General features: G+C 47.6%; 1 protein-coding gene across 1 annotated transcript; it reads left to right on the forward strand.

The window, feature by feature from the left end:
• Nucleotides 1-475: 475 nt before the first annotated feature.
• Nucleotides 476-4580, forward strand: BHLHE41 (basic helix-loop-helix family member e41). Its single transcript, XM_045554173.1, has 6 exons — nucleotides 476-571; nucleotides 1140-1844; nucleotides 1986-2049; nucleotides 2366-2473; nucleotides 2808-2919; nucleotides 3386-4580. Exons 2-6 carry the CDS (start codon nucleotides 1783-1785, stop codon nucleotides 4486-4488), a joined length of 1449 nt encoding a protein of 482 aa, XP_045410129.1. The 5' UTR covers nucleotides 476-571; nucleotides 1140-1782; the 3' UTR covers nucleotides 4489-4580.
• The last annotated feature ends 7945 nt before the right edge of the window (nucleotides 4581-12525 follow it).

The following is a 12525-nucleotide window of genomic DNA, read 5'->3' on the forward strand; positions in this document are numbered from 1 at the left end:
CCAGTCCCTGCTGCGCCCTGATGCGTGTACATTCGGCTTCCTTCTCCCCTCGGCTCACGTGCCACTGGCAATAATCAGTGTTTCGGAGATCACACGGGGAGAATACAAACATTACTCTCGGGGCAGGAAAAACCTTGGTCTTATAGCTGTATGGATGTCAAAATTAATAGATACTCCCTCCATCCCACCCCCGGCAGACTCGAGTGGCGGCAACGTCGGGCCGGAGACCTGGGAGTCCGTCGGGACATGCTTTCCCCTGGCCCCCAAGGCCCCGTGCCGCCTGCTGCGCAGGGCGGCGTGGGTAGCGCGCATCTCCAGGCACCTCCCGGTAACTCTCACTAGCAGTGACTCATGCTCCGGGGTGGCTCTGGAGAAAGGTAGCCCGGCTCGTGCTGGTCTGTGCTTCCCCGCGCCGAGCGCCGCGGTTGCAGGGCGAGCGCGCGCGCGCACGGGTTCCCCGCGCAGTGATGTGGCAGCAGCGGCAGGTCGGATCACGTTGCTGGCCCTGTGCTGGTACCCGTTTGAGACAGGATTAAGGAGGGAGGCTCTGGAGGTGCCAGCGGTAGTAAACGTGGGTTCTGCACACTCCGGGCGTCTTATCACACGGGGGACAGGGGGAGGAGGGACCGGGAAAGCACGTAGCGTCACCGGAGGCGCAGAGGGGCGGCGGAGTTTAGCGGGCGGGTGATAAATGCTGCATTGCTTTTCTGCGGTAGCCCCTCTCGTGCCATCCCCTTCTGCCTCCCCCCCCCCCCACCACACACACACACCCCGCTCGCTCCCGGCCGCGTTCCTTTGGGAGCACACGAGGCCCCAAACGTCGTCATCTGCTGCTGTGATTAGTGGCACCGCAATTCCGGCTGCTGCGGGGAAGTTTAGGTGGCCCAGGGACACCGCGTCGCTGAAAGACACTTGGATTGCGACATTCTCACCCAGTGACTACATTTTCATTTATTTGAAATCCTTCAGGGAGCGGATTTAAAGTTGCTCCTTTTGGGGGCACCCTCCAACCAGCGCCAAAAGGTCCCCCCGGCCACTGAGCGGCGAGCAAACAAGTCTCCAAAATTTCCTTTGGGACTGAAGTTTGCCCACCGCGAATTCTCTTTCTCTTTCCTTTCTCTGGTCCAAACCAACCGCAGAATCGGTGGAAAAGCAAAAAGCCACGTTCACATTCCTGCACCGTAATGACGGATGAACGGAGGGAGTCGCATTTCCGAGCCAAGGAAGCCCAGGCTGCCCCGCACCCCCAGCCCCCAACCCCCTCCCCCTGCTGACTGTATCGCCTTTGGGAAGATGAATAGCTTGGCCGAAGTTGTTTTTCCTTTCCGGTGGCCCTGATCAGGTGTCCCCGCCCCCTCGCGCCGGTCGCCTTTCCTCGCCGCCTTCTCCAGACGCCCCCTCCCGGCCCGGCCCTCCTCCCCCGCCCCCCTCCGGGCTGGACCGCGGATGGTACGTTCCGCACGTGAGCTGGGTGCTGGTCTGGCCGGCGACGCGCGTGCCCTGTGGCCAAACACTGCCTGGAGTGAGAGCAAACTACCAGCGCAGTGGGGCCGGCGCGAGTGTGCGTGTGTGTGCGCGCGTGTGTGTGTGCGAGAGAGCGAGCGAGCGCGGTGGAGCAGGGGGGGGACCAACTGCTTCACACTTTCAACACTGCACTGAAGAGGGAGAGCGAGAGAGACTGGAGACGCACAGATCCCCCCAAGATCTCCCAAGCCTGCCGTCCCACAGATTATAGAACAGAGCCCAAAAAATCGAAACAGAGGAGACGGACAGCGGTTGAACATGGACGAAGGAATTCCTCATTTGCAAGAGAGACAGTTACTGGAACATAGAGATTTTATAGGGTAAGGTGCAACGCACCGTTGCGAATTTCTGTCTAGGCTTCGGTTTGATTTTTTTCTTCTCCAGAAAGTGGTGCGGAGCGGGCGAGGGAAGAGACCCCCCCCCCTCCGAATGGGTGCCTGATACTGATTTCTGTTTTGCAGACTGGACTATTCCTCTTTGTATATGTGTAAACCCAAAAGGAGCATGAAGCGAGACGACAGCAAGGTAAGTGTAAGTTTCCGATGTTCCTCATAACCTGCCTGGATAGTTAATTAGGGCCATTGATTTCACAGTGAAGCTCTGCCGGCAAATATATTCCAACCTCTGAGCTTCCCCAACTGTGAATTTTAAGTGGCTTGCAGGATACTCTCAGGGGGATATTAAACATCATACCTGAATTTAAATTGCATTGCAGAGCAGTCCAGAGGAAAGAGGTTTCTTGGGTGTAGTTTATTCACACAGTATGTTTTATTGGGGGAGGGGGTTATATCCAGTAAGTGAATGTTTAGCTTATTGTTTTCTCTCTTTCACATATATTAAGGATACCTACAAATTACCGCACAGATTAATAGAAAAGAAAAGAAGAGACCGAATTAATGAATGCATTGCTCAGCTGAAAGATTTACTGCCTGAACATCTGAAATTGACAGTAAGATGCATATTTTCATTCTTTGCTGCTCTCCAAGGGCGTGTTAATAGCCTGGTACGACTCCCAGAAATATAAGAATAAATGTAAATATTAGATGCCTGACTTATAACTTGTGCTGTAGTGTACAGAGTTTCCCACAAACTCAGAGTAGGTGCTCCCAACTGAAGGCAAGAAATCATTTATAACCTGTCTTGTGAGAAGCTCAAGAAGTGTAAGAATAGTACTTCTTTCAAAGTGTTTGCTTAAGTTGCTGTGTTGAATGGAGAGCCAATCAAGCCAAATATGTGTTTTTAAGTAACCAAGTGCCCCCCCCCCCTGTTTTGCACCACTGCAGACTCTGGGGCATCTGGAGAAAGCTGTTGTCTTGGAATTAACTTTGAAACACTTAAAAGCTTTAACCGCCTTAACCGAGCAGCAGCATCAGAAGATAATTGCTTTACAGAATGGTAAGTCAGTTCTGGGAGGCCAACCTACCCTGACGAAGCGGGGCCGCCCACAGTGGAGCAGTGTTAGGACTCCCTCACCCCCACCCCCACCTCCTTCCGTGGGCGCACGGGCTCCCTCTCATTTGTTAAATTGCTCGTACTTTCCCTTCATTGGTAAGTGCCCATTTCCCGAAGCATCCTAGAGGCTTTGAGCAGAACTCGGGGGAATCAGATCTTTAAAGTGGCGGTTGCACCCTCTCCACTTGGGTTTTCAGCTGGGAGGAGAGCGCCCCCCCCCCACCCGCTGTGCACCCCCGCCACCCCCCTTCTCTCGGCAACCGGTGGATTATATCACTTGAATACTGAGGAAAAACCTAGATCACTTTAGGCAGTGCATGGCCCACGTGATAAGCAGATGTTTAACGTCGGTATTTCTCTTCTTGCCTCCACTCCTCTGTCCCCCACCCCCACCCCTTCCTCATCCTAGGGGAGCGATCTCTGAAATCGCCCATTCAGTCCGACTTGGATGCGTTCCACTCGGGATTTCAAACATGCGCCAAAGAAGTCTTGCAATACCTCTCCCGGTTTGAGAGCTGGACACCCAGGGAGCCGCGGTGTGTCCAGCTGATCAACCACTTGCACGCCGTGGCCACCCAGTTCTTGCCCACCCCGCAGCTGTTGACTCAACAGGTCCCTCTGAGCAAAGGCACCGGCGCGCCCTCGGCCGCCGTCCCCGCCGGGTCGGCAGCCCCCCCCTGCCTGGAGCGCGCAGGGCAGAAGCTGGAGCCCCTCGCCCACTGCGTGCCGGTCATCCAGCGGACTCAGCCCAGCACCGAGCTCGCCGCGGAGAACGACACGGACACCGACAGCGGCTACGGCGGCGAGGCCGAGGCCCGGCCGGACCGCGAGAAGAGCAAAGGCGCGGGGGCGAGCCGCGTCACCATCAAGCAGGAGCCCCCCGGGGAGGACTCGCCGGCGCCCAAGAGGATGAAGCTGGATTCCCGCGGCGGCGGCGGCGGCCCGGGGGGCGGCGCGGCAGCGGCGGCGGCCGCGCTCCTGGGGCCAGACCCGGCCGCCGCCGCCGCGCTGCTGAGACCCGACGCCGCCCTGCTCAGCTCGCTGGTCGCGTTCGGCGGAGGCGGGGGCGCGCCCTTTGCGCAGCCCGCAGCCGCCGCGGCGCCCTTCTGCCTGCCCTTCTACTTCCTCTCGCCTTCGGCAGCCGCCGCCTACGTGCAGCCCTTCCTGGACAAGAGCGGCCTGGAGAAGTATCTATACCCGGCGGCGGCCGCCGCCCCGTTCCCGCTGCTGTACCCCGGCATCCCCGCCCCGGCCGCTGCCGCTGCTGCCGCCGCCGCCGCTGCCGCCGCCGCCGCCTTCCCCTGCCTGTCCTCGGTGTTGTCGCCCCCTCCCGAGAAAGCGGGAGCCGCCGCCGCGACCCTCCTGCCGCACGAGGTGGTGCCCCCTGGGGCGCTGCACCCCCCGCACCCGCACGGCCGCACCCACCTGCCCTTCGCCGGCCCCCGCGAGCCGGGGAACCCGGAGAGCTCTGCTCAGGAAGATCCCTCGCAGCCAGGAAAGGAAGCCCCCTGAGTCCTCGCGCCCTTTCTTAGAAAGGATGGAGGTTCCAGCTGAATAACGAATGAAAACACCCTTAACGTTTTTAAGGGAGGAAGTGTAATAGATGCACGACAGGCATAAAAAAAAACAGGTGTTTTGTGTACATTTGGAGTTCCTGTTTTGCTCATCCCTCACCGCCCCACCCTGCACACACTAACGTCCCTTTCTTTCCCCTACCAGCTGTAAAAGATCCTCTGCGATAGATATTGGTTCTTTATTCTTTAAAGAATCCTCAGAATAAGTTTTGCCTCCTTTTAGGCCATGTTACCTTTTAAAATGTGGGACCTAATTCTAGAGAAGGTAAGAAAGGTCTGCTCTGTGGGTGAGCTAATGGAACCAGGGTAGGGAGAAAGGGGGCAACACCTTGGACATCTTTGCCTGGAGTCGACATGGGACAGCAGGTAGTTGTTACATAGAGCTGCTTCTCAAAGCTGCCCTGCCTGTTTTAGGAAGCTAACCACAGACAGATTGAGGATCTTTTAGAATTAAATTTACTCTTCAGTATTTTATAAGGTTCAGCTTTTTGAAAGGCGTATATTTTTCAGAGAAGTGAGGATGCAGTTGCTCACGTTGCAATCTATTCTGAAGTGGTTTAAATGGTATCTCGTAGTAACTTGCACTTGTCTAACGAGACATGGAGTTGGGCCATCGTCAGAACTAAGTCAGGGAAGGAGATGGATGAGGAAGGCCAGAGTCATTGTTAGTACATTTGCTAGCACTTTACTGAGAAATTGACCATGAATCAATTGACTCATCTTAATTTCTTCTTAGTCCATATATGTGTATATATATATATATACATATATATATCAAGTGCATCTTATTCCCACTCTCATTAATCCATCACGTTCCTAAATTTTTGTAATCTTACTGTTAAAAAAAAAGTGCACTGAACTTAAAATAAGTCCAAACTGATTTATTCTGTATTCTGTTAAATGACAAAAGTGGATGAAAGCAGTAAACTGGTCAGTTTTGATTGGAAATGCTGTATAGATGTGGATGAAGCCCTGTGAGGCCTTCCTATCTCCAAGTCTATGTATTTTCTGGAGACCAAACCAGATACCAGATAATCACAAAGAAAGCTTTTTTAATAAGGCTTAAACCAAGACCTTGTCTGGATATTTTTAGTTTGTTGCCAAGGTAGCACTGTGAGAAATCTCACTTGAATGTTATGTAAGGGGTGAGACACAACAGTCTGACTATGAGTGAGGAAAATATCTGGGTCTTTTAGTCAGTTTGGTGCATTTGCTGCTGCTGTTGCTACTGTTTGCCTCAAACGCTGTGTTTAAACAACGTTAAACTCTTAGCCTACAAGGTGGCTCTTATGTATATAGTTGTTAATACATCCAATTAATGATGTCTGACATGCTATTTTTGTAGGGAGAAAATATGTGCTAATGATATTTTGAGTTAAAATACCTTTTGGGGAGGATTTGCTGAAAAGTTGCACTTTTGTTACAATGCTTATGCTTGGTACAAGCTTATGCTGTCTTAAATTATTAAAAATAAATAAATACTGTCTGCAAGAAACCAGCTGGTTTAGAAAAGTTTAGTATGTGAAGACAAACTAGAAATTATCTTTATATTCTAGTATTTTCAGCACTCCATAAATTCTATTACCTAAATATTGCCACACTATTTTGTGATTTAAAAATTCTTACTAAGGAATAAAAACTTTAATATTTGATATGAGATTGTCTAGTAATTAAAAAGACATAATGAATGCTCAGTTGGTTTTAAGATATCGATGACTATAGGGATGAAAGTCACTAAGGCTCTCAGATATACAGCTTTTTTTGTCATTGGCTTGATATGACATGTTTCCAATATCTTGCAAGCCTCCAGGCTCTGGCTATGTCTACCTGCTTGTTCCCAATATATCTTAATGAAAAGTGCAAAAGAAAAGCCTACCAATCACTTGCGTGGTTTGTTTATGTTAGACTCAGTTTGCTAGTGTTTTTTATGATTGGTGAGTTCTTCATTTTTCGTCTGTGACATCAGATAGCCTCTCTTGTATGATCTGGTGTTTCTCCTTCACTAGGTCCTGTATGAATATACTACCACCTTAGGGATGCTTAATTTCTGAGAGTATTTTGGCTACTTAATTTTTATAAAATAACTCTGTTGTGGAACTTTATCATGGGATTCGAGGATCAGAAATAATTTCTGTAGACTTTTGTCAAATTTATAATCAGATCTGTGATTTCATACAAACTGAGTGACAACGGATTGTCAAGTTTTAGTGTCAGTAGTGTTCTTCACAAACCCCTTCATTTTTGGAAGGTGTTTAAATGATATTCAAAATGTATAAGATGTAGAAAAAGTGCTCCCTCTGCTGACTTTATGACAACTGAACTGCAAGTCATAGAATGTGGAACCCGAAAGAACCTTAGCTCATCCAGTCCCCTGCAATCTGTAACAGGAGGAAAATGAAGCCCAGAGATAGTAAGTATCTTTCCAAGGTCACACAGCTACCTAGAGCCAGCACTAACTCTAGTGGCCAGGCCTAGTGTATCCCACGGTCAGTGAACCACTTCCCACTGCAGCATCTTGGACCATGTAAGCTGACACATAAGCTGAAATTGATTGGGCAGCATTCAAGCTTCATAAATAAATCCATAGGAACAAAGAAAATAAACATTAGAAAACTATGTAGGATTTTTGAGCATTGTCAGTTTAATGAACTTTAGAAAAATATTCTGTCTATCTAAATCAGACTGACGGGAAAAATGGCATTTTAAATATTTCAAGCTACATTTTAATACCATTATTACATTAATATTAGTTTCATAACCAAAAGAATATTAAAAGTAATTCAGAGGATAATAGAATGTTTCATATTTGTATAATTTTGATATAATACAATAAAAAACTTTAGCATTGGGGCAGATTTTATAGGTCATTTAGTCCAGATGTCTATATAGTAACATGATAATAAGATAAAGTTAGAATAGAAATGCAGATTGCATCTGCAAAATGTTATCTTGGTCATTGATTTATTTTAATGAATTAAAAGATTGGAATCATTATAATTCATTAAGGAGGCTTCTATACCTGCAGTGGTGAAATTTCAGCTAAAATGCTTTGAGTATATGTGATTTTCCAACTTAAATACAAATTTTGAGTCAATAATGCTTTTGTCAGTATAGTATTATACTGATTAATTTTACATACATATATTTCTCAGCAAACTTTATATTGAATTGATAAATGGCCTTTTCCCTCTAAAGAACTAAAGTGAAGCATATTTTCAAGGCATTAGAAACTATAATAGCTATATAAAATTTGACTTGAGTTTTTTAGTTCCTATTATTGTGAAACTACTTTTCATTTAGTTCTCTGTTACTGGCCATATAGGCTCTGATTTTGGTTATTGCCTGTTACCCAAGATTTGTTCATGTGTTATGTAAAAGGAGCCTCAGCCTGTTTCTATCTATGTCACAGGTCAATTCTTAACCTCTCCATGGGAGGTGATGGCCAGTGGGGACCCTGGGAAGACATAGCTGGGCAAATAGACTAAGGCCTTTTACTTCACTAAAACAGAGCTGTAATGAATGACTTAAGACCATTATAATGCCAAAAGCTGGCTGTACTATTGTTATAATGGTATTTTACTTCAGATAGCAAGCTGGTATTTTTAATAAAACAAAATGTCTTAGCCTATTGGACCCTCAGGTCACTATATTTAGGCCTACCTATGCTCTCACTGTGTTATTTTAGATTAGTTCAAAGTGGATTTACAGTGCATGCTAAAATCCAATATAAGTTCCAGTTTTTCGTAGAAGAATTTAAGTAGGGGATTGACATGGAAAATTATCACATATTTTCTGTGATTAACATGGGATTTATACTAAAAAACGTGCAGCACGTACTTTAAAAATATGCTATTCTAGGAGTTGATCATTGTCTTAAAATTCAGTTTCTTGTACTTTTGAGCTATTCTATATTGGAAATTCCAAACAAATATACAACAGTTATACCTTTTTAAAAAGTGATATTTTAAAATTCTAAATTCATTAATGCCTAGTTTGTCTGGCATCAGGGAATATGTGCCCGTGAAACAATGATTGAGAAAACCAAAGCTTCTATGTTCAAGTGCCAACGCTTTTTTAACAATGTTAGTGGAAAGCATACTAAAATGTATTACACATATCCCCTAAAATGTCTTTTATATATATTAGAAGAAAAATCCTGTACATATTTAACCTTTCTCTATAATTCAGGGTCATCATGATAAACATCACTTTTGCACTATGCATGTCATCTGGGAGTATTTGCACCTGCACCAAATTCTTTTTGAGTTCTTCTATCTGCTTTTTATAGGGTTTTCAGTCTCTTTACTCACAGCCAGGCTGTCAGCTGTCACTTCTTGATGTGTCTTTAGTGCTTCCTCCAACTCTTACCTAATTTGCTACCTCTGACTTACTGTGGGCTGGGAAACCATTTAAACAAAACCACACCCATTTGAAATGTGTCTAAAATTAGAGTAAATAGGCTCTGACAGAGGACCTGAGTGGCTCTTTTATAAGTAAATTGTGTGAATTTGTAGATTCTGACTTGTTTTTCCCTCCAAGCTTTTTTCCTTTCCTTCCTTTAACTTCCAGATTCTCAGGGATGTTTCTTATCAGAGTACTTATGCAAAAGCCTTCAAATACTTTATATATTTCTCCACCATTTCATTTCATAAAAATAAAAGCAACTTGCTAATGGTTTCATTCCACAGCTAACCACAAAATAAACAAATCCTCATGTCAGAAATAAATTATTTGATTGGATGAACATTTCTCTTAGGTTGCTAAGAATAGGGGACCAAGGGCCACTTGTAAAAACTGATTCAGCATTTTGATCTAAGGATGACCCCGGCCCCTGTTTCTGGTGTGTAACCTCCTCTGCCTCTGGGTTTTGGACATCTTAGGTGGCAGGTCCAGCAAAAGCATTCTGAGGAACTGGTAGGGCGGGTGTGTAGCCCGGATGCTGCCTCTGAATTTAGACACACCCATGGGAGAACATACAGTGAGAGGTTTCAGACTTCTCATTGGTCGCAACACACTCCTTTTCGAGCCTACAGATTCAATAAATAGTGGGTATGGGGATTTAGACATTTGTTCTGCTTCTGCTGTCTGTGAAGTGCTGTGGGAAGTGCTAGAGAATCAAAGATTAATCTCTGATGATCTCAAAGTCTAGTGGAGGTGACAGACCCATACTAAAATAAATTGCATTGCATCATAGTAAATGCTATGCAGCAATGGATAGAATCCTGGGGTGGAGGTGGGGATTGCTAACTTCATCTAGGTAAGAAGGCCTTGAGAAGTAGCTGGGTTTTACAGAGAAGAGGAGAGTGAATGCATGTGGACATATCCAAGGAGAAGGCTCTGGCACAGCCTGGTCCTATGCTAAGCTGCAGGACAGTTTAATTGGTTATATTTGACTTGAGGTCTGAGCAAGGATTTCCTAACTTCACAGTCTCTTTAGAACTTGACTGCTATGTTCTTACCAGCTTTTCCTGAGGATTTGAACCATGGGCTGGGACTGGGGAGTCATGATATTTCCTGCTGCAAAAGGTGGTACAATAGCATTCACAACGTGATAATATCTTACGCAGTAGGGGGAAAAATAGCACTACCTCACAAGCAGCTCTGTCAAACCTCCTTCCTCTATCTGTTTTACTAATGAAACTAAATGAAACTAATGGTGACTTTTTTCCCCTCAAGTAAGGGGAAGAGAGAGAGAGAGAAAGAGATAGATAGAGAGAGAGAGAGGCCCTAGAGGGAAACATGGCATCCTAAGGCCTGATTTTCAAAAACCTCTGGGAAGACGCTGAGGCAAGGAACTAGTCCAAGGTCACATAGCACAGTCACGGAACCAGGCTTGGAATAAGATTTTTTGGTTCTTAGTCTACCTCTCTTCATCCTATTACAACATAGTTTTAGTAATGAGAAGGGGACGGGCTGAGGTTTTCTCATGGAATGGAGTACAGCTAGTCCATGTGAGATCCTAAAAGGCAGAGTATAGTTTGTTGGTGGAGGAGCAAAGTGACCACAGTAACAGACTGAAGAAATTATGGCATACAGCATGCAATAATTATGAGAGAGATGAAATTCTGAAGAAAGAATTTTCAAAGTCTGCTACAAAGAACCATACTATTCTGCAGTCTACTGACTTTGGAGACATCCAGAAATGTGCCTTTTCTGCTTTGGAAGTCTTTGCATTATCTCCTGAGTTTTCTACCGGTGCCCCCACCCTTCTGTACCTGTGTGTTCCTGTGTGCTCTAGAGGTTCTCCAGGAAAAAAGGGATCTAGGACCAAAACAGCCTACGAAACTGGCCCGAGGCAACTTCTAGAACTGAGGAAGCAGAAAAGAGGGCCGTGTGCTACAGTTTTTATACAGGGTATTTTTAGGGCGTTGTGAACTTTAGCTAAGGTTTCAATTTTGGAGCCTTTTCCATATGGTTCCAAAAAGTATTATGTGCTGCACAACACAGGTATTGAGTATTTACCAAATAGGTTTGTAATAAATTTTGCTTCCATGCGCCAGCTTTGCAGCTTCCTCGCTGTGATTCAAAAATTAGCTTTAGCAGGGGCCTTCAGCCTGGACCCAACTCCTGGAGTCCTCAGTTACTTAAAGCAACCAGAAAAACCCCTGTAATATGACATTATAAAGACACTGAATTCTTTCTATGATATCTTAAACAGAACTTACATATATACATATTCTCTTGGACAAGGCTTATCTGCCTAGCTATAGCGTGGCTGTATAAACCGCATGTGACCCAACAGAAAAAGAAACCTGAGGATATACTTATGCCCGCACCCTGCAGGTCTCTGCAAGACACAGTGGGTGCGATAATGGATCGATTTCTGAGCTGTGTTTGTAACGTACTCGTTTTAACCAACCCTAGCTCCTTAAGTCGCCGTTGGAGCGCTGCATGGTGCGGGAACGAAAAGAGGGGGGAATAATGTCATCAGCCTTGAGATCCGCAAGGAGCTCTAGGATTGGAAAGCGAGAAGCATTCTTAGGTTGCCTAGCGATAAAGCTGCCGATGATATCATCCCCCGGAGCCCGGCCTCCCCCCGCCCTCCGCCCTTCCCCGCCCGGCTTCCCTTCCTCCCTTCCCCGCTCCCGTCTCCCACGCCCGGGTTCAAAGTACAGCCGCGCGGGGTGAGGGAGCCGCAGCCGGACGCGGCGCTGTCACGTGCGCGCGCACATGTCGGGGCGCACGCTGAGCGGCACGTGAGAGGGGGCGGGGCGGCGCCCGCTCGCGGCCCTCCGCGCGTGCGCACTGCCCCTGCGCGCCCGCTGCTCCCCAGACGCCAGCTCCCGGGAGCGGGCGGCGGGGCGGGGTGGCCGGGCCCCAGGACCCGCCCTCCCGGCAGCTGCGGCGTTCCCTTCCCGGCTGCGTCTCGGCGGGCCTGCCCTGGGTAGTCATCCCTCCCGAATTAAAGTTGGCTCCTGACTCGGGACTCCTCGAGCCGTTCTGACACAGCAGTTTCCGAGCGGCCCTTTTGGGCGCGGGTGACGGGAAGGTCGACAGCCGCCTCGGAAGGGCTTTGGGGCGGGAACTTCAAGCCTGGGCTGGCGGCGGCCGGGCGGGACCCCGGCGGGCCCTGTGCCCGGGCCGGGCCTTGCGGGGGAAGCCCCGGGCGGCGGGTGGGGGCGGGGAGGCAGTGCTGGAGCGGAGCTGTCGGCCGAGGAGCTGTCGCAGTACCGGCTGCTGGAGGCGTTGCGTCTTTTCATTGGCCTCACGTGGAGTTTTGCAAATTGAATTTCCACTAGTTAAGCACTAGGGGATTTGTTTAATTGTGATAAAACATACTGGGACTTTCCGTTCGAGGTGTGAAATAAAAGAAGCGATTTTATGGTACCTAATGGATTTTGCGTGGTGCAGTGAAATGAAGGGAACTGACGTAGCCAGAGGCCGAGGGATGGATTTTTCTAAAGCTACATTTGAAAAAGTTATTTACAAACCCTTTCTGTTAGGAAAAATGATCCAGTCTCACAGTTTCGCTTTT

Source organism: Lemur catta, chromosome 6 (genome assembly GCF_020740605.2).
Source record: "Lemur catta isolate mLemCat1 chromosome 6, mLemCat1.pri, whole genome shotgun sequence".
Lineage (NCBI taxonomy): Eukaryota > Metazoa > Chordata > Mammalia > Primates > Lemuridae > Lemur > Lemur catta.

Bases quoted from the DNA above. Each gene is read 5' to 3' on its own strand.
- BHLHE41 (XM_045554173.1), top strand. From the start codon at position 1,783: ATGGACGAAGGAATTCCTCATTTGCAAGAGAGACAGTTACTGGAACAT. The intron at 2,050-2,365 runs GTAAGTGTAAGT...ACATATATTAAG, and splicing joins TGAAGCGAGACGACAGCAAG to GATACCTACAAATTACCGCA. The intron at 2,474-2,807 runs GTAAGATGCATA...GCACCACTGCAG, and splicing joins CTGAACATCTGAAATTGACA to ACTCTGGGGCATCTGGAGAA.